Source organism: Megalopta genalis, chromosome 4, assembly GCF_051020955.1.
Source record: "Megalopta genalis isolate 19385.01 chromosome 4, iyMegGena1_principal, whole genome shotgun sequence".
NCBI classification, from domain to species: domain Eukaryota; kingdom Metazoa; phylum Arthropoda; class Insecta; order Hymenoptera; family Halictidae; genus Megalopta; species Megalopta genalis.
This window is the reverse complement of record NC_135016.1, coordinates 9,343,086-9,366,048: the sequence shown is the minus strand read 5'-3', so window position 1 is coordinate 9,366,048 and position 22,963 is coordinate 9,343,086. Positions and strand designations below refer to the sequence as shown.

General features: G+C 43.1%; 4 protein-coding genes across 6 annotated transcripts; 2 read left to right on the top strand and 2 right to left on the bottom strand.

The window, feature by feature from the left end:
• Positions 1-2,386: 2,386 nt before the first annotated feature.
• Ppt2 (palmitoyl-protein thioesterase 2) lies at positions 2,387-4,817 on the top strand. The gene is made up of 4 exons (XM_033477631.2): positions 2,387-2,615; positions 2,723-2,972; positions 3,038-3,156; positions 3,472-4,817. The coding sequence occupies exons 1-4, from the start codon at positions 2,457-2,459 to the stop codon at positions 3,823-3,825; spliced, it is 882 nt and encodes a 293-aa protein (XP_033333522.1). The 5' UTR covers positions 2,387-2,456; the 3' UTR covers positions 3,826-4,817.
• Positions 4,027-5,987, bottom strand: LOC117224577 (venom serine carboxypeptidase). The gene is made up of 2 exons (XM_033477619.2): positions 5,483-5,987; positions 4,027-5,372 (listed from the first exon to the last, which is right to left on the bottom strand). Exons 1-2 carry the CDS (start codon positions 5,777-5,779, stop codon positions 4,254-4,256), a joined length of 1,416 nt encoding a protein of 471 aa, XP_033333510.2. The 5' UTR covers positions 5,780-5,987; the 3' UTR covers positions 4,027-4,253.
• Positions 5,988-6,364: 377 nt separating this feature from the next.
• LOC117224594 (protein FAM210A) lies at positions 6,365-8,072 on the top strand. Of its 2 annotated transcripts, XM_033477653.2 has the most exons (6): positions 6,365-6,794; positions 6,878-7,166; positions 7,249-7,394; positions 7,481-7,569; positions 7,691-7,709; positions 7,841-8,072. In XM_033477653.2, the coding sequence occupies exons 1-6, from the start codon at positions 6,656-6,658 to the stop codon at positions 7,855-7,857; spliced, it is 699 nt and encodes a 232-aa protein (XP_033333544.2). In that variant the 5' UTR covers positions 6,365-6,655; the 3' UTR covers positions 7,858-8,072. The 2 variants fall into 2 exon arrangements, with proteins under 2 accessions (XP_033333544.2, XP_033333533.2); XM_033477642.2 differs by lacking the exon at positions 7,691-7,709 and having other exon boundaries at positions 6,371-6,794.
• Positions 8,073-8,133: 61 nt separating this feature from the next.
• Positions 8,134-15,634, bottom strand: jub (LIM domain-containing protein jub). 2 transcript variants are annotated; one of them, XM_033477597.2, is made up of 6 exons: positions 13,136-15,634; positions 12,020-12,110; positions 9,929-10,098; positions 9,799-9,861; positions 9,501-9,683; positions 8,134-9,420 (listed from the first exon to the last, which is right to left on the bottom strand). In XM_033477597.2, the coding sequence occupies exons 1-6, from the start codon at positions 15,068-15,070 to the stop codon at positions 9,199-9,201; spliced, it is 2,664 nt and encodes an 887-aa protein (XP_033333488.1). In that variant the 5' UTR covers positions 15,071-15,634; the 3' UTR covers positions 8,134-9,198. The 2 variants fall into 2 exon arrangements, with proteins under 2 accessions (XP_033333488.1, XP_033333499.1); XM_033477608.2 differs by having other exon boundaries at positions 13,151-15,633.
• Between the last annotated feature and the right edge of the window lie 7,329 nt (positions 15,635-22,963).

The following is a 22,963-nucleotide window of genomic DNA, read 5'->3' as shown; positions in this document are numbered from 1 at the left end:
CCTATATTCAAAATGATTCAGTGTATAAATCGATAAATATTAAATCGTGCGCTACGACTAAGTAGTTTGTTCAATTCTCCGAACATTCGTGTCACAAAAATTGCACTGCGTTTGAGCAAATGCAATCCTGTCATTATTATAAAACAACATATATCAGTCGTGTTTAGTACTTGGTAGTTCTACTGTTAAATAGTACACAAAATGAACTCAACTATCTTTATATAAAGCATAATATCGTGGATGTCACAGATGTGTGACGATAGCTTGATTGTGTCTAAATATTCGCAGCTTTCGCAATTATTTCGACCAGTTCCCTGATCGATTGTTCCAATTAAATCGTATCTGTGCCATGGGACAAGATAAAGGGAGGTTGCTGAGTAACTTAGAAGGTACACTGTTTGGTAGAGGTGGCGTGGAGCGTGCAAAACGTGAAAGATGGCTAGGAGCGTCCCTGCGAGGTCAAAGGACGAAGATTCCTTCATCCACTTCCTGCGATATGGTCGTCGCTGGTGGTTGCGCGCCTCGGTTAGCACTTGGTGGACTAAAATAGCGAGTCAGCCGACCGCGAATATCCTTGATTAAACGCAAAAAAGCTCCGAGACCTACGCTCTCCTCGTGCTCTGGCCGTGGCTGCGTTTTTTCGCCACCCTCCGCCATCACGACGGTCGGGTTTGAGCGCGGAGAATTGGATTGGCCGTCTTTCCTCTCGTCCTCTTCCTCCCCTTCAGTTCTTTCTCTCTTCGGGTCCGAAAGAAACCCTGCCGGTTTCAAAGCTTCTGGGGACTCGATTAGAGCAAACGCGCGACATCCGAAACACGCGAGCACATTCGGCTCTCTTCCGGTTTCAGTTTTGCACCTTTGTCACCTGTACACGGCTGTTGGTTCCATCATTTTCCTTTGGTGTAAATCACATTTCACCTTACAGCATAAGATAGACAGGTAAAGTCCACTTCTAAGCTTTCGGAACAGCCCTTTCCATTGGGAATAGACTAGATAATGTTATTGAGGGTGATTTGTTTGTTCAGAATAATTGCTTTTGGAATTACCACTTGAAGCGAGATCTCCAAGCTGCACCTCGGTGCAGCGCAATGACTGAATATTCGATTAATCCTTCACACCCTCGAAGCCATTTTAACTCCATATCCAAAATAATTTTTCCCACAGTATTTCCATTTTACATGACTTAGTGCATTTTATGCACACTTTTAACAGTGATAAGTGGACTGCGGATTTTATGAATTTATAACAAAAACGAGTAAATCGAATATAAAACTATAAAAAAACATTCAAACAATTTAAAAACACTGTTACGTTATTCTTAACTCGTTTAAATTATTCAGGAATCAAATATATATCTATATAGCCTTTTTTATCTTGTAATTACTACAGCCTAGTAATAATATTCCAAATTATTTTCGAACATAATATAATAAGTTTTAGTCGTGTCTCAGGGTCACCGTTGGAGTGGATAGGGTTAACAGTCCCCCTGTCCAGATTTAATAAGTAAAAAGCGTTAATAGTGCGAATGTAGGTTACTGCAGCATGTCTGCAGGACCATTAACATGTCCTCTTCGATGAACCACCTAGCTGCAGGTTTCTTCATAACGCCGATGACTTGGCAACTCCTCGGAATTGCATTCGTAGACGTGCCCTCCGTAGCAGTCTCGTAGAACTGTATCCTCCGAAAAGTCAACATTGTTCGCCATTAAACTGAACAGGATGCCGCAGTTTCAGTTTACATTGGAACCAACTATCGCTCGGTGCAATAGGTTACAAATTCTGCAGGACTTGTGCTCGGAAAGCAGCGATAATCGAGGATGACGTTGGTCGAAACAATGCGCTCCGCCGTCTAAGCATGAGGAGCGAGTTTCCTGTGACAGTTAGGGGTGATGTCGGAACAGGGTGATATATGGTTGCAGCGAGTGCGGGAAATGCCACGTGCCAGGCCACCTTGTACACAGTTCTGAAAGGATTACGGTGAATGCGGTGCATTCAATCGCGGATCAATCAAAATCCCTTCAAAGAGCCAATTAACTCTGCTAATTAAACTCTCCAAGAAACCGATCTTCTGCTCCAATTTTCTTCCGCAAAAAAAAAAATTGTAGAAAAATGAACCACGAACTTTAGGCTTATTTAAAATTGCCTGCAGATGGGAATGCACCCCAACCCTGTGCTCACTACCCCATCTTGCAGTTCAAGGCCGGCTCCAACGTCGGCAAATGAAATTCCTATGTTCCCGACGACGTAAAACGAGTCTCTAATCTTGACGATAGATGACACCGTGCTGACCTTGATGATCTACTACAGGCGGCATTTTCAATGAACCGTAACTGTTTGTAGCCCAATCAGAAACAAGCGCATAGTGAATGGACCGTCGTTTAAAAGTGTGGCTTTAAACGGACATGCAAAGCTTTTCATAGTTCGCGATCGCGGTATACAGTTTAGTAGTGTAGTGAATGGCAATGGCTACGTCGAGTTGTAGGATGCTAACTTTCTTTCTCCTGTTTTTAACCGTGTTTATAAATGCTGCGCAAAGTTACCGAGCCGTGATCATCATCCATGGTGTTCTCACGGGAAGCGACAGTATGGAAGTCATCAGCGATAGAATCAAGGAGGCGAGTATTATACGAGTATCGCTCGAACGCGATATCTTCAGATGTCGCGCTTGCTTGAAATTGGCGGGAAAATTAATGCCACAGGGGATTTGAAATGTTCGTTACAGATGCATCCGGGGACGCAAATTTACAATACTCCGAGGTACGCGGGATGGAGTAGCTTGGAACCCATGTGGCGACAAGTGGAGGAAATTGGCATGGATCTGATTTCCATAGGTGCTGCGTTCCCCGAGGGAATTAATTTAATTGGGTACAGCCAGGGCGGTTTGTTGGCTAGGGCGATTTTGCAAAAGTATCCCGAACACAACGTCAGGAATTTTGTTTCTTTGAGCTCTCCGCAAGCAGGAGAATACGGAAGTACGCAACGCCATCTTTGAACGTAAACAATGTAGGACTGATGATTCAAATATGTTTACTTACAGCTAAGTTTTTGCACTTATTTTTCCCGAACCTGTTCTGCAAGACTGCTTACGAGCTGTTTTACTCGAAAATTGGCCAAACTATTAGTATTGCTAATTATTGGAATGATCCACGTGAACAGGTTCGTATATTTCAAGCTTAAACACACATAAAATCGAAAATAATGAATAGTTTTAAGTAATTTATTTTGAAGATGATATACATAAAATGTACTACTATATAATGTACTATAGAATATACTGTAGGCAATGTACTATAGAGAGCAAAATTATTTTCTATGAAATTAAAGTGAATTGTTCCGAAATAATTTCTTACTGCAGTGAATTTGTTTAAATTTTATGCAATTCGATACTGCAGTAATATTGCAAGAACTTAAAAATGTCGATATATTATTTCCAACTTATTAAGAACGTTTTCCTTCTTTTCTGTACCACAGGAATTATATTTCAAGTACAGTGACTTCCTTCCATACGTGAACAACGAGAAAAATACAACGAATTTACAGATGTCGAGAAAAGGTATCACTAAACTGAATCGTATGGTGCTGATCGGAGGTCCGGACGACGGGGTAATTACCCCATGGCAGAGCAGCCATTTTGGATATTATGATGCCAATTTAACAGTGATAGAAATGCGCCAGAGACCAATTTATGAAGACGATTTAATTGGTCTGAAGACGCTAGACATAAATAAGAAACTCACTTTGATTACGGTGCCGAATGTTCACCATTACGAGTGGCATAAGAACGTGTCTATCGTAGACGATTATCTATTGCCATACTTGGATTAATGTACGTTACGCAGAATTAATCATTGCCATGCAATGTCCTGTGAGCAATATCTGAACAAAAGATCTTTGTTGATCATGACAATTAACACGACTGAATAGAAATACGATAAGAGCCCCATTGTATACAACCCTAAAGATAAACGAATATTTCTAACGTGACTAAGATGAACGACTAAAGGGGACAGCTCAATGATAAGACGCTTATGTATACACTTTTATTATCAATAAACGTTTGCTAATTTATCAAATACAAAATCGAGTATAATGTCATGTTTGGGCTCCGGATACGTGCTGACATAAATCGACGTAACTTTAAGTACTACATTAAGTCTACGTATCATTATTGATAGTTAACTTGTTATTGCTTGTTCATAGGCATTACATAAAGGTTATCACAAGTGTTTCTAAAATTACTGTAGTGTAGCCTCTTAGAAACTTTTCTTATGTGTAAAGCGAGTGATGAGATCGAGAGCCCACAAGGGCTGATCAGAAGGAACCATGTGCCCAGCATTTCGCACCAGGACTTCCGTTAAATTGTCAACGGTTTTCGTGTAACCAGCTAGTTCTTTACCCACGTACCATAACTTTCTCTCCGCCGTTTTATATTTATCGGCGCCGGACCATTCGAGGTTACGTAAATAATTTTCAGTCAGTGGGTACGCGACTATTATATCCAACTGACCATTATATATTAAGACTCTGAAGTGCTTAGTCAAATCGGTAATTAGCACAGCCAAAGATTGCATTACATCCCCCTTCAAGTGTTCCTCTACCGTTTTATCTTCAACATTGAACGTACAATTGCCGACGTGTATAGCTTTTCTTACATCTGCTCTCTGGATCCACTGTGACATTGCAACAGCATCAGAAGGGTCTTTCACGTGCAAATAATTGAAGTAAAAATCGAAACCAGTTAAGTTTTTAAATAATGACGGATAACCAACGAGGTCGCCATCGAGCAATGTATCGAAAAGATTAAAAGCATCTATGAATTTCTTTTGTTTAATTAGATTTCTTCCCTTCTCCTCGTATGAATGGAACAAATCTCTCCCATTTGAATCAATTAATCCCAATTGATACAGATAATCTCCGTACACTAACTGATTCTCTGGATCAGTCAACCCATTCCCAATTGCCAAACCCTTCAAATTTATTTTGGTTTCTGCTTTGATATTGTAGTCTTTGATAGCATGTGACACAGCAGGTACATACTTCCCAGCATATGATTCACCAGTTACATAGAAATCATTGCTTTGAAGTTCTGGAAATAGTGTGAAGAACTGGACCAGTACTGTATGGACATCCCTTCCCACATGTGTCTCATTAGTGGCATACCCCTTGTCATCCTCAGTGAAACTGTATCCAGTACCAACTGGGTTATCAATGTACAATAAATTGTGTGATTCGTGCCAAGAGTATTTGCGTTTTTCAAGAGTTTTGTTTGCATTGACGAAAAATGGACCATTTTCCATAAACAAACCAAACATCGATGTTGCCCCTGGACCCCCTTGCAACCACAACACCACCGGCGCAGTTTTCGGGTTGTGCTAATTAACATAAAAATCTCGTTTGCGTTTTCATACAATATTCTCTTAACTTACGAAGGAAATTCATATCGATCGAATTTGAATAGAATTTGAATTTTACGATCACTCACCGCTGCCGGGAAGAACCAGAAAAACATGTTCGAATTGTATTCTTTGTTAACGGTGATATAGCCAGAATAACTGGCGACATCGTCCATTTCTTTGTGCTGTACAACGGCTTTATTCCGGGCATCGTCTATTTTGCCGCTTTCAATTAAAGGCGTCAAGAAAAGTGGATTACCCACATCGGCATCGTCGCGGAGCTGATAACTCTTCAATTTCGGATATATATTTGTAAATGCCCTGGTATTTTCAACAATGGCGATTATAACAAATATCTGTAGAATCAGTATAACTCGCTTCGCCATTTTTTTTTTTACATTAATATAGTCACAACAAATCGTGACGAAAACTTTTCCTCTCGCCGTTTGGACGAGAACTGCGTCTAATTATGGTTGATCATGACCTCTTTATCACGCCATGACCCTTACAAAGAGCCGACAAATCAATGTTACCAACACAAACGAATCGCATATCCCCAAATCATGTACTAGGGAATACATAGATACTTTGAACGTGTTTCTCTCTTCTTAGAACATACTCTAAGTTTCCCTTCTATATCATTTATGATACTTTCAAACAGATGTCATATTGTTGGAGAGATTCTCAGCGTTGAAGATCTTTCATAAATACATGTAACTGATTCGTAAACAAATCTTGTAATCAATGATAGCTGTTATATAGCTAAAACCCTGGAGATTATTGAAATCAATTTTTCATTAATTAACGTCGATTTCAGTATTAATTCTGCATACATACAAATAGACGGAAGAAAAATCATTCTCAGCTGAGAATGATGTTATTAATAGTTGTTTCTGGCTTAATGAAAGAACAACATTCTAGGTGGTACATAAATAATGTGTTTTGATTTGTAGTTATGTATGCACGTACGTACCTATGTGTACATGCAGTTATCGAGCTTGTAGATGGCAGAGGTGTAGCCACAGCATTTTCATTCCTAAACTAACTTCTGCAGTGAACGATGCGGAAAACGTGTAGATTTTTGTGAATATATATTATTTCTAGTATTATCTGTTCTCATCGGTCCTGTCCGCAGAATATATAATATTTCTTTCGTCCAGTTTCGTAAATTACTCGTGGTGTCGTTAGGATAGTAAGCACCTGGAAAAATAACCACAAAAGTGAAAGATATTGGTTAGAAATATCAGCGGTTGTTTTTGAAAATGGAAGTGATCCTTGGTCGTAGCACCAGGCTGATCAGCACCCTGGGGCTTGGTCCAACGTTTCTAACGAAAAACTTCTTGGAATCAGTGCGTTTCATACGATGCACCGATCCGAAACGCTGGAAATTTAAGCTTTCCGGTAGGTTGCCAACAGTCCCACCACAAGGCACACGCTTCTTGTTCAATTAAACATTGTTATTATCGTTGTCTAAATAATTTCAGAACGATACCCGCGTTACGGAAACTTCTCGTGTAACTCTGTCCCACTTTTTAATCGTATTACCACAAATCAACTGCCCTATAGGTGTAATATCGCTAAATGTAGTATACCAGTCACGCACTATTGTGGCTCTAAGCAAACTGATAAAAATGTTCCTGCATATCAGCCGCAAAAGCTGTCGATATTCGCGAAGATGAAACAGATGACCAAGGACTATTGGCATGTCTTAATACCAGTGCATGTGGTCACCTCCATTGGTTGGGTTGCTCTGTTTTATGCAACAATTAAAAAGTATGAACGAACGCTATACAATTGCAGATATGCCGATAATCCTTTCGTCATGCACTGCGCTGTCACGTGTCTGTTGTTTCAGCGGTGTTGATATAGTTAAAATAATGGAATTCCTACATTTTGGTCGGGACTATTTAGACATGGTGCAAAATTCCAGTGCAGGCAACTGGGCCTTAACATATGCTCTATATAAGATATTTACACCCCTTAGATATACGGTGACAGTAGGTAATTAAACGAAAACAATGATTCAACTTGTTGGACTTACAGGAATCGGGGAAAATCGAAATAATAATGACATATATCGTTCGTAGGACTCACAACAATGGCTATCGGACGGCTGAGCAAATTAGGATATGTGAAACCACTGTCGTTCGGCAAACAACGACAAATTATACCCAAGGTACTATCTTCGCGAAGGGTTCCCTCTCTATATTCTGATTAGAACTACCAAACTATCGATATTGATATTTATCTGAAATATTTGTTTTCTCCTGTTCTTTTTCCATGCATACATGATATAGGCTGCATACGATGCTATGTGTAGGTTTCGATTCTATCGCCAGAATAAAACGTTTTTTTTTTCCGTTCTATAATGCTCTATCATGTATCTTTCTCTAATAACTCGATCAAGTAATATTTGTAACGATTATAACATTTTTGCCGTGTTGCAGACGAAAGGATCAAGTGAAGATAAGAAAATGCACGAAACCACGTCGAAGACAGGAGGAGAAACGAAACCCCCGAAAACATAGCGAAAGATGAAATCACGATGTTAATCTACTTTTGATTGGATCTTTAGGTTTTCGGGTTTGGCTCGCTGCTAAGCCAGAATGTGCGAACGGATGTATATTGCCTGTTGTAAATGTATAATTTTACTGTGTTACAATAAAAAACGATCACGAATGCCTTGCGTCTTCTTTCCTCTTACTTTCAATTCCCTCATCGAAACGGTATCAATTTAACGTTGACAGGTATACTCTTCTTTATTGAACGGTCGTCTTCTTTTACATACCGTGCATACATTTAAATAACATTGTACTTTTTATCTACAATACTCGCAGCTTAAGGCTAGACGCAAAGATATTGAATATTCGTGAAACGTAGCAAAGTTTTTTGGCAGCACGAGTTGTGCGTTATATAGTTTACTCAACGATAATGCACCAAACCTAGCCCCGCGAAGCCACGGGGATTCTAAAATTTTGAGCTTCGTACGATCGTGAACCTTTCCTGAGCAACATCGTTAAAAGTCTCAAGAGTATTTACGTAATGTTCTCGCTCGAATGATCGGTGTATAACGTATTGTCGCAATAAATACTGTTAGCAAAAAACGCGATGTATCAGCTACGGCATTCTGCGCCATCGGTAGAAGTCTTGGTAGAATCGGACGTATCCAAAAATCTTAGGTCTCGATCGTTGAGATCCGTGTGTACTACCCTCGATCCTCATCATCATGGACACGTCGCAATAATATGGTTACTTATACATTATATACATGTACTAAATAAAGGAATAGTTACTTAACAACATTTTTGTTATTATGCTAATATATCACAGTTGCCTGCGCAACCAGCTCATCCTAAATGAGACCACTGCACCCGCGTGCAGTACCTTCGACGAATAAATAAGACCACATATATTAAATATACCACTTACCTATATTAGTAGCTGTCAATGGAAAAAAAATGTCGCCGCGAATCACGGCGACGTATCGCTAACGAATTACGGCAGATCATCGATAGATTATAAATTGATTAGACCTGAATAATCTAGAATCTAGGTGATCCCGTTGGGAAGTGTAAGTATTTCGATTCTGTAAATAGCCAGTCTTGGTATATGATCCAGTCCTCGTCGGAGGAACGATAAAGCTATTTGTCTTGTAGATGATGCGTGTGTTCTCTAGTTTCTATGTAATTTAAACCACCGTGGGCCAACAGGCAAGTAAACCGTTACCTTGAAACTCCGTTTCAGTTGTTCGGCGGACTGGTGTCGCGGTACGGTGAAATGCATACGGTCGCGGAATTCATTTAACTTATCCCATAAATTGATAACTAGCTGATACTGGCTGCGGTGCCCTCGGCTGCGTGTGGGATATGCGTTGGATGTGGCACGCACGGCACATGAGTCTGCCGTCGAGTGGGTAGCATCGTTTGTCCGGCTCGTCGGTCAGCTGCATACCGCAGTCCTCGCAGACGTAGCAGTCCACGTGGAAGTCTTTGTCCATCGAGACGACCCGGACGGTCTCCTCGGTCCCCTGAAAGATGCACGTCGCACATCATTTAAGGGGACGTGTTCCTACGAAGTCTCCATCGCGCGTTTGGGAACGCTGATTACCTCGACAGGTGTGATTCCCTTCCCGCAAGAAGCGCACTTGGGCGCGAACATCCTGTGATAGTCGTTCACGCAGTATATCTTATTGTCTACGTCGACCGTGAAAGGAACACCGTCGAGACACTCGTTGCACACGCAGCATCTGAAGCACCCTGGGTGGTACGACTTCCCCATCGCTTGCAAAATCTACGGTAAAGACCTCGATTTCATTACGATTTCATCGGGGACCACATCAAGGAAGAGTTCTCCTTTTGGATCCATCCACGGGAGAACTTCCCCTTAACGCTTCCCATTTAATTACCATCTCCATGATCAGATGTCCGCAGATAGCGCACTTCTCGGCCGTCTGTTGGAAGCCGGAATACTGCGAACGTAACATTGTATAAGCTTCACGGTTCTGTCATTGATCGTTCAACGATCGTCTTACGTACCAGATAATCCTCCTCGCAATACACCCTCCCGTGAACGTTATAGAACGCTTTGCCGCGCAATGCTCTCCCACAGGAACAGCATATAAAGCAATTGGTGTGGTATAGGTTGCCCATGGCTTGGCAGGCCTGACCGGCCCCGGTGACTTTTTCACCGCAGGTGTGACATATACCTATAAAAAAGGTAGTCGGATACTCGTCGGCAATTATAGATTCATTACAATGATAATAGCCGGTTGCGCAACAGGCGGATTCTTTGCTGATCGCGGTTGCAAATGTACGATCGTGACAGGTTTATCGGCGGGGTTTAAAAATACCCTCGTCGACCGTTCGACAATGCATTCCGTTGCTGTGCCATGGATGATCGTTGGGATCGCGATACGGGGCGCGATTAGCCAGTGCAAACGAACTCACAGCTCTCTATGGGTAACACGGACTCGGCCATCCCTTCTAAAGGAATTCCCGGTACTTCATTCGTCGACCGCGACACTTGTAGTTTCGATTTAACGACTTGGTCTCGCCGCGCCAGTCCTGTTCGAACTAGAAGCCGCCAACGAGTCGGACTGGTCTATCTATAACGAGATTAGTTACCGTGGCAAACGCGACGTGGCTGCCGCTGTTTGCCGTGTACAGGACGTTACACGAAGAATAGAACACGTGCAGAAAAACCAAGAGGAACACTAGGCTCGCCTAAACGCCAGCCACTTATCGACTGACACCGACTCGCTCGGCTGAAGTTCCTGTCCCACTCGCGCGACTCTTTAAAGGGCTACAGGCCAGACCATTTTGTTCCAGCGAAAAATGTATTTGCGGAATTGTGCATCGATGACTACTACCGCCTCCAAGGCCGGCCGTATCATCTGCACGCAGCGATTTAGACTGCATCCGTTGCTGAACACAACGCTGGAATCTTACGTTCCCTAAAGGGACTCTCTCTACCTGTGATCCTCTCTTTGGGAAAAGCTGGAACTCTCTCATAAAGCTATATCTAATTGCAATTGGCTCTCTGGGCCAGAATGTTCCTAACACTTTTTGTGTTACCGGTCTTGAAGCACCGAAGTCCTAACATTCTTTCTTCACGAAGGAACTCTTTTCTTCTGTTACACCTTTTGGGAGAAGCTAGAAGTCTCGTTAAGCTATTCCTAGTAGGTAATCGCTCTTTGAGCCAGAATATCTCTCACACCTTTCTCGGTTTTTGACCGTGCAACAGTGGAATCCTACGTCTTCTAGAAAAGGCCTCTCCTTTCTTATGCGCTCCATAGGAAAACCTAGAAGTCTCGCTAAGCTATCCTTAATCGAGTAAGAGTTCCTCAGGCGAGAATGCTCTCCTCGCGCTTTTCGCGTTGTCTACAGATAGCAGAGTAATTTGCATCGAATACTTTCGTTAGAATTGAAAATCGTCGTTGCGCAATCCTGTGTACAATTTAAATGACAAACAAGTCTGACACACTTAAGTGGCTTTCGCGTGAATACAAGGCACTTTCAGCACGTGCAGCGGGCTTGATGATCCCATTCTTCCGTCGACAGGCGGCAAAATCTAATCGACATTGACGGTGTCCAATGTGAACCCACCTTACGGTGTCCGGGGCACAAGGGACCCACGTGCGTGTATACGCGGTGTTCGCGAGTGCACCGAACGAACGCATGTAACGTGCACACTTGTAGCGCTTCAAGTAGGTGCGAAGACACGTAGGTGGAAACGAATGGGCCGAGAGTGAATGTCAACGAAACGCCGCATTAAAAAGTTTCGCGACACATTCAGACTCGACTCCATTTTCCAAAACCGGTCTACCGGGAACTTGGGCCGTGGGAATTGGCACGGTACCCCGTCGCTTTTTATTTCCTCCCAGAAGCATTTCAAATTACGGATCGGAATGCGTCGCCGGTGAAGTAACGACGCGGCCGGGGCGACGTTATTGGACTTTAATCTGTTTAAACAGATTACGAAGAATCGGTGAAAAAACAGACACGCGGCCGTAGGGCTACGTAAACACCGGCTAATGAAGAACATTCTCTTGTACGCGTGCAACCGGAAGTCACCGCGTATCAGCAACCACCAGGGATGTCTTCATTAATTGTCCGACGACTCCTTACCGAAGTATTCGCCCTCCTCTTCTTGCTTCTCCATTTCCTCTTCGAGTTGTCTCGTCAGCTCTTCTATTTTCCTTTCCGCCTCGGTGGGTCCCTAGAAGTCATAAATCACATCCCGTATTGGCCATCAATAACGACTGAACTGTAGATCTTTATGCAAATTTCTTTCGCTGGCTAATCAAAATAAAAGAGAAACGTTATTAACCGTATGGGGACGGATATCGTATCTAATTCTTATAGAACAATTTAAATTCATAGTATTTAAAAAGAAAAAAAATCCTCGTCCGCGAAGGATTTATTTTTGTTAACGAGATGAAGATCAGCAGTCTAACAATGACAATCGAACGGAATGGGATGTCGTCGCAAGCGTACATAACAAAATCGCAGATACAATTAACATTGGCGAAAGAAGATGGAGAACATACAGGTTTACATGCTTTTGTAATGAAGCATGCAACAGCCGATGAATAAAATATTGTACAGAAACGATACAGCGCCGGTGAAGAGGAAACAGTCTATAGCCAGTGATTCAGCGCGAGTTCGGAGAAAGAACTCGTCACGAATCGTAAGATATTCTGAAATCCAAGCGTGCGTTTTTTTTATCGCCGGCCAAAGCCGAAGGTTTACGAAGTTTCTGGCGGATTAAGGAGGCTGTTTATCGGATTGTGGGAGCAACATTTTCGCTCAAATATCCGCTAATCTTATCGTTACATGGGTCATCCGTTATGTAAAATATCAGCGATAGCGGCTGACATTCGTGAGATCATCGCTCGAAAGCGACAAACAAACGCTGGCCTCTCCTTAATTTTGCGTGAAATTCTAACGTATCTTTTTCGGTGCAACGGAGCGCAGAGTACAGAAAATTTAGGCGGATTTAGGATAGTTTCAGCATGGATAAGGCGATGATCGGATGCAGGGTCGATCGCAATGTTATATGAAATCGGCATGCAAATGAGAATCGGCGATTGGCGATTTGCCAAGGCAAATCGAAAGCACTGCCGCGTTCCCTTAACCCAATTAACGCGAGTATAGCGTTCTATAGCTGTCTTTGTTCAAAGACGAAGGAAGATAGAGATAGTAGTAGTAGTAGTTAGAGGATACAAATAATATTTGTCTCACAGAGTGGTTTCTTACTGAAGGTCTGGGTGGTATGACATTGTACGGCAGCAGACCCTTCCCAGCCGTGGGTTTGATCGGCGGGCTGACTGACTTTCTTTCTTCGAGTTCTGGTTCAGACGGCCTTTGTAATACAGGTACCCCAGCGTTCAGAAAAACTGGACCAGCCACCCCGCTAGTCACCCCCGGTGGCAGACTAGTGATCCTAGGCCCATGGACATTTAAATCGGGCTCGGTGGTGGTGGTTGTAGCACTGGTCACCGGTGCCTGTACTTGACCACGTAGAGGACTCCCCATGACATTATTCGCGGAGGACGAGGACACGTGTCTCGGTGAATTGATCATGTTGTGTGTGACCGTATCCGACGACACCTGGTTGTGGGTTGGACTCACTTTGGGAGATCCTCTGGCAATGTGATTGTTCGCGATGATTCTCGATGCTTCGGCACGATTTGTAGTGTACACCGGTGATTTCGTGTCGGATGGGTCAGGTACATCCTGAATGAAGTTTCTATCATTCTGTAAATTACTTAGTCTTAAGTGTTCCGTTGATCTATTGGAGGAGTAAATTGGTGAATTTCTGGCTGGAAATTCAGATCTAGGCTCCTGATGGTAGTAGCTCCTCTCAAGAGGTGGTAAAACCTTCGGTGGAGAATAACAGGGGGAATTTCTACAGGCGGACTGTTCCCCCTGTCTTGCACCATAGACTGGAGAATTTCTGGCTTGTGCTTCCCCAGAGATGTTCGCACTGGCAGTTTTTGTATTGGACTCTATGTAAGGTTTGTAACTCTGAGGACTGTCCTGACGGTACTGAGACTGTTGTGCACTTTCAATGTGATTCGTGGCTCGAAATCCGTGCTGACCGCTCAGTGTACTGTCCAGAGATCCACGGTAGAGATGAGGTTCTGGAGGCAAACGAATCGGTGGAGATTCACTATGGTAAGGCAGTCCAGTTCTAGGAGAATGTTGCTGTTGCTGCTCGACACTATAACTAAAATTCCTGGTTGGTGTTTGTAATTCAGATGGCGGGACATAAGCACTTCTGCCAGCTTGGTGGTCTAGCGAAGAAGACGATCCTTGTAAGTACCTTGACGTAGAAGAGTCCACAGAACGCTGTAAACTCGAGCCATCGTAGCTGTGGCCCCGTATATTACTTCCCCTTTGTTGCGTATAAGACAAACTTTGTGTCATACCACGTTGATTTTGTGCTTGGCCCACTTTCCCAGTCATTACAACATAATCACCACCATTAATCGTAGCAGGGTGGTAGTAATTAGGTGGAACCTGAGGGCCTGGCTTATTTTGTGCGTTCTCTGGGAAGTGCACCTCCTGAATATTCTCATAAACAGGTGGTGCTTCGTACGGAGGGAGTTCTTTCGCAGGAGACACGGATTGGTACCGGTTTCCGGTAGGCACTTGTGGTTGTGCTTTTCTAAAAGTAGGCTCGTAAGATTCGCTGGCCAAGGATCCTCTGGGACTGCTCTTAGGGCTTTTCCTAGAGTCCACCGGATGGTAATAAGGAGGATGGGGTTGGCTCTGCTGCGGATAGTAATCGATGTTCTCGTACACCGGAGCCTGTTGATGCGTCATACGACTCTGACTCTGTTGCTGTTGAGCGCTTATCTGTTCGACAGGCTTAGGCGTGGCAAATCTTGACGCAGCTATAATGTTTTCCCTTTCGTACAGCTTGTAATCTGTTGCTGGAACCTGCCTGGTCTCAGAATTGCCCTCGATGAAGCTTTCGATAGCACCAACTGGTCTGCCAGGCCCTCTAGCGTCGTTTCTGCCGACGATGGTCCTCGACACGGGTACCTGAGCCTCGGGTCTCGACCCTGTGACCCTGCCGATGCCCGTAGCACCGCCGGCGTCACTGGGTTCATCTCCAAGGTGCAGATAACCTAGCTTTTGTACGTAGGAAGCGTCGGCCGAGTTGCACATTGGCAGTGATTCGAACTGAGACAATCTACGATAAGAAAAACGTTCACTTGCCAGTCAAGGGTCCCGCGGGGAACGTTCAGATCCAGGTTACCGTCGTTCCTACGAAAATCGTCACAAACCGATCCGACATCGTACGCGAAGCTGCATCGGCTTAGTTCTGTCCAGTCGAATCGATACCTCTGCAAAACTGATGCACCCTCGCGTTGCAGCGGCGTTCTCACTCGCACTGCTCCCCTGCACACCCGCGATTCTCTCACGGAATGCGAGAAAACACGACGCACACTGTCCGCGAAGTTTGCTTGACCGAATCAGGGCCGTTTTTCCCCCACGATTTTGGGATACGCCCCGCGATCACGGCGCCTCGGGAACTCACCAGTCTCCTCTTTTCGACTGCCGTTCGATTCCGCCGGCTATCCCTCGGCTATCTTGTCCAGCACCGAAAATCACCACCTGTGAAAATTCACACGACACGCACACACATGCACCTCGCACGCATCGTGGTTCGTCAAACCAGATACCTGCGAGACATTTTCCCCTGCTACGAGGACTCCAAACTTTGTCCGTGTTTCCAGCGTTCGGTCGCGGTGTGGCGCCACCTCCTCCTCTTTCGGATCTGGCCGACGATCCAGGAAAAGTAAGGTCCCTGCCGTCTGGACAAGGTATTTTTAAGTTCTCCAGGATTTTGAGGTCTATGAGCTGGAATCATTTGCAGTGATAGTATCTCGAACAATGATGGAACGGTGAGAAATTTTCTGCATATTTGTGTCGAATGCTTGGTTGATAAATTACCTTTAGTCAGTTATTTCACAGTTTTCCTAAAATCGCTTTTCCCGGGTTTGTTCCTGGATCAATTTTTCTACAGCAATTGGAATTTTCTGCTTTAATCGATGAATTATCATTCACAATGCAGTTTAAACAGTCCGAGATTGTTCTCCGTTGAGAAGAAGGTAATTAAGTTCCATTTAGGTATAGGATAATCATTGAAACTCTTAATAATAGGTTTCAGATAGTTAAGGGGTTAACGTAGGACCCTCAAAATGGCGGATGGTACCATCGGCTTACCTAGTATTAAGCTACAACTTATTTTAATTAATTCATCATAACTCTATGGAACATGCATTGATGCAATCTTCTGGAGATGTAGATAGACTAATATTATCTCCTCTCTAGATCCTATAATTAGCAATAATATTAATTTAAACGTCTCATTTTCAACATCAATTTTCCAAGTTTATGCAACAGTTAATCCGATCCACAGAACACGAACCCTTTAACATAATTTTTACTTCGGCACCGAAAATATTAACGGAGTTATGTAAAACGTCGCGTCAGGATCAATGTTTATTTATAGAGCATAAATTAGATACACCGGAGTAAACCGCAGGTTGCGAGATTAGCAAAAAGATTTATTAATCTGGCTCTCATATCCTGTTACGAAATTATCTCTGCGGTTTCTCCAGCGGCACCGGCATAACTCGATTGTTTTCAAGCTGGAAAGAGACATTATTTGCGTGCAAAAGGTGGGAAGTTCGCACTCGTTTCCTCCCCCTTTTTGGGGAACAGAAAAATGCACTCGACGTTGGCCGAAACAGGTTTTTTTTCAGGACCTGGATAGGAAGAGAATGGCCGGGTCGACAGGTAAAGATGCAGGACCTTGTCTCGCGCGCCATCATGCATTCACGAGCACCGTGTTCGGCATAATAATGCAACGTAATTCCAATACACCGTCCGTGCTTTACACTTACAGTAGCCAACGGAAGTGGAATTATCTATTAGGATCATCTATAGCATACTTGGGTTTCCTGAAGCGTATTCGCCGATCAAAAAATATATCCACTCTCTTTCAGAACTTGTTCTCCGATGAATTTCTCTCCGTTTCCTTCTTGTCGACAGGAGGTGACTTTCAAATCACAAGGGATACTATTGAATAGATTCACTATTTATAGAACAGATCAAGGAAAGTTCTCCGGCAGCAGAATTCTTTGCTTCGCGATTTCCTGAATAATGATAGCATCGACCAAGTTCTCGGCAACTTTGTGGTCTAGCTACGCCCATGTAGCCATCTAATTAAGGAGAGGCGAATGTTCGATCTCAGATGCTGGCAAAGTGTCTCTCAGTGTTTCCTAGCGTTTCAAAGGCACGAATTTTTGCGACCTGGCCCACGGCTGTTGCACGTGTCGCGATAACCGAGTCCCGCGGTCTTCCTACGCGGGAAAGGGACCAAGTTTTCATTGGCCGTGTTCCGCAGCTGTTCGCCATTCGCGCGGAACGTGGGCGCCGCGATCTCACTCGACGAAAACTTTATATTTTCGAAAGGTGAGCAAAAATCCGGGATTTCATGCCTCCGAGCCACCCACGAGTCGGCGGCACCCACGTTCGCCGTGGCACCTGCGCGGCACGTCAATGTGCTGTTGGTCAATACCTGTTGATCGATTGGCAGATACCGGTGACGTAACCCAGCCTGGACTTATCTTTCCATTAGCCGATCGCCGGACGTTTTTAATCCGACGTTCCCCAACGAATTCGAATCGCGTTTCGTTTCGTTTCGTTTAAACTTATTTTCGCCCACTACGGGGAAACAACGCTGTTTTTCCACGGCGTAAATGCTGGATGACATAATAAATTATCGCGCTCGAAACCGGCTATCGCGCGGCCAACACGCAGACGGACACAATGGGCAGCGCGACCGGAAGTGCAGTGGCCGGCCGCGCAGCTTGCATAGTTCATTTCTGTCGAAGCCGCGGCGCAATATGACATCAGGTTCTCATGTACTCGTCACCGAGCGTCGGTGCCGACAATAAACACTAGCTTTACGACAGCAAGACCGCACATGTGTTCATGTGCACTCGCGTTTGCGTACGCGCAAAGAGCTGGCTGGCCTGAGTACACAGGAAACGCGGGCCTGAGCTGCCCGCATGGCTCGGAATGCACGAGAATAGAACCGCGCACGGCTCTGTGTGCGTCTCCGTTTACAATAGAATGACATCCACACACCGGCCGTCGCGCGACATCGTGAACCCACCAACACCGTCGCACAACAGTGCGAGAGAACGCCGCGTATTAACCTTTTGAACAGCCATTTACAATTCATATGCAAGTTTCAAAATATGCATCCTTCGAATATCATGGCGGGCTGCTTGATTAGTCGTCTGGCCCCGGTTGATACTGATTAATCTTTTTCCCTTAGATCGTTGCACCAAATTTCTTTAATTAGTGGGTATTAGGATTTGAGTGTTTCTCATTTTGAGAAACGAGCAGTGTTATCGTTTACTAACATGCGTATTGTTTACTGATCAAATTTATTATTAAGATGTGTTAACTTAATTTATAGCGACTTTATGATACATTACACTTGTCTTTTTAAAATTCTGGCATACGTAAGATTACATTTTCAAACATAAGCTAAAATTTTCAAAACTGTGACAGCGTTATGCGTCCAACCCCATCGTTCGTAGTTTCTGAGACTGTGAATATGTTCCTGTGGGAAATGATTTAGCAAATTGCTGTATACAATATACTATAATTAGACAGCGTATGCATTTACACAAGAATGAGCTGATAAAATAGAGAACAATGAAAACAGCTGAAAAATATAAGAGCGCGATTATATTATTTTCAGCTTACAAAGTTTATCAATAAATATATATTGAGGCAGACAATTCGTGTTTTTCGCAAGAACGATTGTTCAACAATAATAAAGATCCTACGTGGTTTAAATTGTCATACAATAAATGTAAGTTTAAAGAAGCTTTCATGAACGCGATTATGAAAGAAATCCTAGGACAAATGGTTCAACAAGGATTTCTTAATGAACTGTACGAGAAACAATTGCAAATATGAATTCAACCTTGTGGTTGACATAAAGTGAACATTAATTAAAGAAGTTCCAATCAACGTAGCCAGGAAAGAGGTCACACGTCGAGAGGTTAAACGGGGATTGTTCAACTGAATATGCAACAAACAATTGGAAGCGTATCTCGAGAATCAGAGCATCGGAAGATCAATGCTCGATTACCAGCCGCCGAGATTGAATCGCCCAAGTGTCGCATGTAAATTACAGTCCACCTGTGGGTACCTGTTCACAATGGTACAACGAAGTACATACAGAGATTGTTCCTCGACCCCTGACGGTGGCGGAAAGACGATTTCTTCGCGGAAAAGATGCGAGACTGATATCCTGGTTCATCTAATTAGCCGGCCGCGTAATTAGATACCTTCTGTCTACCGATTTATATTGCTTCAGATCTGTATTGTTAATTCGCCTTCTGTCGGAGACTCGCAGCTTTCTAAAAAGAAAATTTCGGAATTAATCGTGTGATCTTCGCTGGGGAACGATCCCCGGTATGTCACGCCAATTAACATCGACCCGCGTGATTACCGCCCGGAAATTAGGTGAGCGTCCGAACGATATGCATATTTAGCTTTCGTTTTTCATTGTGCGCGGTCTGTTTCTCGATTTACGCTGTCGCCGCATACCTCGAACGGTTTTTGTGCCGCCGCAATCGAATTCCTCTTGTTTCTGGCCCTCGGGCGACGGAAGCTACTACCCTGTCTAGCTTCTGTGAATGCCCGCGCATGCATATGTATACGATGCACGTGTTCCGTTCGTGTATACGATGTTATATTAGTGAAGTCGGTTGTTACCTTGCCAGGAATTCGGATGGAAGGCAGGCCGATGTCCCACTGATTAGCGCCGAGTCACACGGAATTCTTCGCGCGGAATGCCAAACTGCCGAACTTTATCGCCGAGCGATCATTAGAAGCTCGCGAACATCTCGCTTCCTTTTACTCTACGGTGGTATCTCAATTATATAAGCAGAATGACACACAGTCGTGGACAAATATATGCGAGCATGCTGGTTAAACATTTGTTAATCGTTAGAAGGCTAGTTCGCTAAATGACTCGTGTAAACGAATTTTTGCAAAAATAGTATTTGGCTCGAATGACAAAAAATATGAAAAAAGATCGCGTTCTTAAACCTTTTTTATTCGAGCATACAGTGAACATTCTGATACTCAGATAAAAAAGTTTAATTACAATGTTTGCAAGATTTTTGTATACGTTGTTCAGCGAACTGGCCCTTCTACAATCTCAAAAGAATTAAAATCATTTGGTGCAATTTTAAAAATGTTATTCTTATTATATACATCGCATATTTGTGTAGACAGTTTTGACAGTAAAACAGTTACTTAGTTACAGCGCTATCGTTATTAATTACTCCAGTGTATTGTTTTGCATATCGATGGAGCTGATTGCATTTGAAACCTACCTGGACAATGGAGAATTCTAATATAGCAGGATAATCGGAGTTCTAGCGCATTCCAAAAAGCGAATAAAATAATAGTTGCAAAGTGGACTAATCTATGAAAATTGACAATTCCACGTAGACCTGCGCGAGTTAGCACCTTCTCTTCCCATGTATGAACGACCATAGGCAGCCCAACGTTAGTCAGGCAGATGGCAATCTAGGTTTAAGGCGATTCCTCGTCAGGTGGTTCCTCTGTATCGCGGGAGTGCATCTTTATTGTCGAACGCGACAGAAGACGCGTTCCGCTGAAGAAATAATCCCCGGGACGACCGCCATGGCACCGGCAGCGGTTCCCATCCATCTTCCAGAAGACAATAGGCTCCTCGACAAAGAGAGAAGGCCGCCGCTTTCCTTTCTCAAGAACCCAGCTCGGAACGACGACGATCGCTGGAGGCGGGCTCTCGAGGGACGCGGGCCTGAAAGCAAGAGGAACGGTGGTGCGGCTCGGATCGCTAGACTCTAATTGATAACCCTAATTATTCCGTTGTTCGCCTCGCGCAGCGATACGTTTATTAGACAAATCTTATGTTTTACGAGCGCCGTTGGAAACCGCTTCTCGCCACGGAGAAAGTAACTGCTCCATTAGCGAAATCGTTTCAGTTTCTCATTAAATTTCCTCCAATTAAGTATCACCTTTTTGCGTGCGCACTACGTTCGCGAAATGTAATCAAGCGAATCTGACTGCAGATTTTCTGCATTTTTGACAGAACTTAATGGAGGAAATAGGAAACGACGTAAACGTCTGAAGAATTTGATTATGCTGCTTGTCGTTCGTGCAAAAAGTGTGACCTGAATACAGATTGATAGACATTTAGAATCATGTTTGGTAGAACATCCATATTAGCAACAATTGTATACTTTCTCTCCGAGATATAAAATTATCTTGGACACGTTTCATTGCATCAATAAGAACTTGGAGAGCCCAGCAAGATTACATATCGAATTTCTCCTGATAGATTAGCTCTGCTGTCCTGTTCGGTCGAGCTGGACGTTTGAAAAAGTGTTTTTAGCTGAGATATGATAGGATATTAGCTTTTTCTGAGATATGAAATTATCTTTAACACATCTCATTATATCAAAAAGGACTCGAAGAATGCAGCAATATTAAACATTCACAGTTTACTGATGGATTAACCACACTCTAGTTTTTAGTTCAGCTTATCAGTTGAACTTATCAGTTGAGCAGTTTGCGCTTAGTAATTGAGTTTATCATTTTAAGCAAAATGTCTACAACAGGACAGTTGTATTAGCAACAATTGTATACATTCTTCCGAGACATAAAATTATCCTTGACACGTTTCATTGCATCATGGACTTAAAGAATTCGGCAAGATTAAAGATCCGCATTCTGCTGATAAATTAATCCTGCTGCAGTGTCTAGTTAAACGAGACATTTGCAACAATGTTAGTCAAAAAAGACCAAAGAATAATTATCTTTGCTCCCTTTCGCGGTATCAAAAAGGACATAAAGACCGCAGTAAGATTAAAACTTGTTCTCAGCTGTGTTCCATAAAAGTGTGCACAACATTTCTCTGCTACGCAAATAAATATGTAATTCAATTATTCGGAGTTTTACATACTCGTGAGGCTTATCAAAATCGAATGGGAATGGGATATTTGGTACGGCGCGTAATGCAATGATTTTCCAGCAAGTAAACAGGGAAAGTGAATATACCCGCAAGCGAACGGAACGAAGGAAACAGTTACAGAAACGCGAACGCGCGAGTCGTTCGAACCGGTGAACGCTAAGCTTTCGAGTTGCGTGATCTCGAAAGCAAAAGGCGCGATATAAGTGCGCGCGATGAAAATGGACTAGAAACGCAGAAAACAAGGCTGGATCGCGCGTCCAGAACGACGCTGCAAACGCGCCACGGTGGATACGCGTAATGAAGAGTTAATTTGGCGGTCTCACGCGATCCAGGAAGGCGAAGGACGCTTCCCACGTTACCACTCGGCAGATGCCCGACGTCGACCATTTATTTTTGTGACGTTTTTGGAATTATTTGAGAATCTGTGGGGGCACCGTGGAAACGGACCACTCATAATTAATGCCATCGCGTCACCTGAAATGTGCGTCACTTAACACGGTCTTAATTAAACCAGTAATTTTATTTCTGCAGACAAGGTTCATTCCATTTGGAAAAATTATGCGGTACTTTTGCCAAACCTGTCTGTAGCCGATGTGGATTTTATGCGATACCAAAATTGCAAAAAACAGAAAGATAGCAGAACATTTCTTCCCTTGAATGAGTTCAATAAATTCAGACTAATGCACTGATATGCTTAAACATTATTATATGCATTTTATCATTCTTGTTAAAAATGCATATAGTCTACTGATGAAGTTAACTAACTTTCTTCCAGTGTAAATTATTTATATTATGAAAATATATTATCAACTCTTTTAGTATTGACTAAAATAAAAAAGTCTACTTTTTATATCATTTTCATGACTTTATACCATAATCGCGTATTCTATGATTGCCGTTCAGATTGTACTGACATGATATTCGTAACATACAATCATATAAAAATCATGGTAAATAGAATCTCTCTCATAAGACTAAATATATTACAATTTTGT

What these genes read in the sequence shown, in the direction of transcription:
- LOC117224594 (XM_033477642.2), top strand. Translation starts at nt 6,656, where the DNA reads ATGGAAGTGATCCTTGGTCGTAGCACCAGGCTGATCAGCACCCTGGGG. An exon ending in TAGATATACGGTGACAGTAG is followed by an intron (nt 7,395 to 7,480) that starts GTAATTAAACGA and finishes TATCGTTCGTAG; the next exon opens with GACTCACAACAATGGCTATC. An exon ending in AACGACAAATTATACCCAAG is followed by an intron (nt 7,570 to 7,840) that starts GTACTATCTTCG and finishes GCCGTGTTGCAG; the next exon opens with ACGAAAGGATCAAGTGAAGA.
- jub (XM_033477597.2), bottom strand. Translation starts at nt 15,070, where the DNA reads ATGTGCAACTCGGCCGACGCTTCCTACGTACAAAAGCTAGGTTATCTG. An exon ending in ATTGCGAGGAGGATTATCTG is followed by an intron (nt 9,862 to 9,928) that starts GTACGTAAGACG and finishes TTACGTTCGCAG; the next exon opens with TATTCCGGCTTCCAACAGAC. An exon ending in GACATCTGATCATGGAGATG is followed by an intron (nt 9,684 to 9,798) that starts GTAATTAAATGG and finishes TCTTTACCGTAG; the next exon opens with ATTTTGCAAGCGATGGGGAA.
- LOC117224577 (XM_033477619.2), bottom strand. Translation starts at nt 5,779, where the DNA reads ATGGCGAAGCGAGTTATACTGATTCTACAGATATTTGTTATAATCGCC. An exon ending in TCTGGTTCTTCCCGGCAGCG is followed by an intron (nt 5,373 to 5,482) that starts GTGAGTGATCGT and finishes TATGTTAATTAG; the next exon opens with CACAACCCGAAAACTGCGCC.
- Ppt2 (XM_033477631.2), top strand. Translation starts at nt 2,457, where the DNA reads ATGGCAATGGCTACGTCGAGTTGTAGGATGCTAACTTTCTTTCTCCTG. An exon ending in TCAGCGATAGAATCAAGGAG is followed by an intron (nt 2,616 to 2,722) that starts GCGAGTATTATA and finishes TGTTCGTTACAG; the next exon opens with ATGCATCCGGGGACGCAAAT. An exon ending in GGAATGATCCACGTGAACAG is followed by an intron (nt 3,157 to 3,471) that starts GTTCGTATATTT and finishes TCTGTACCACAG; the next exon opens with GAATTATATTTCAAGTACAG.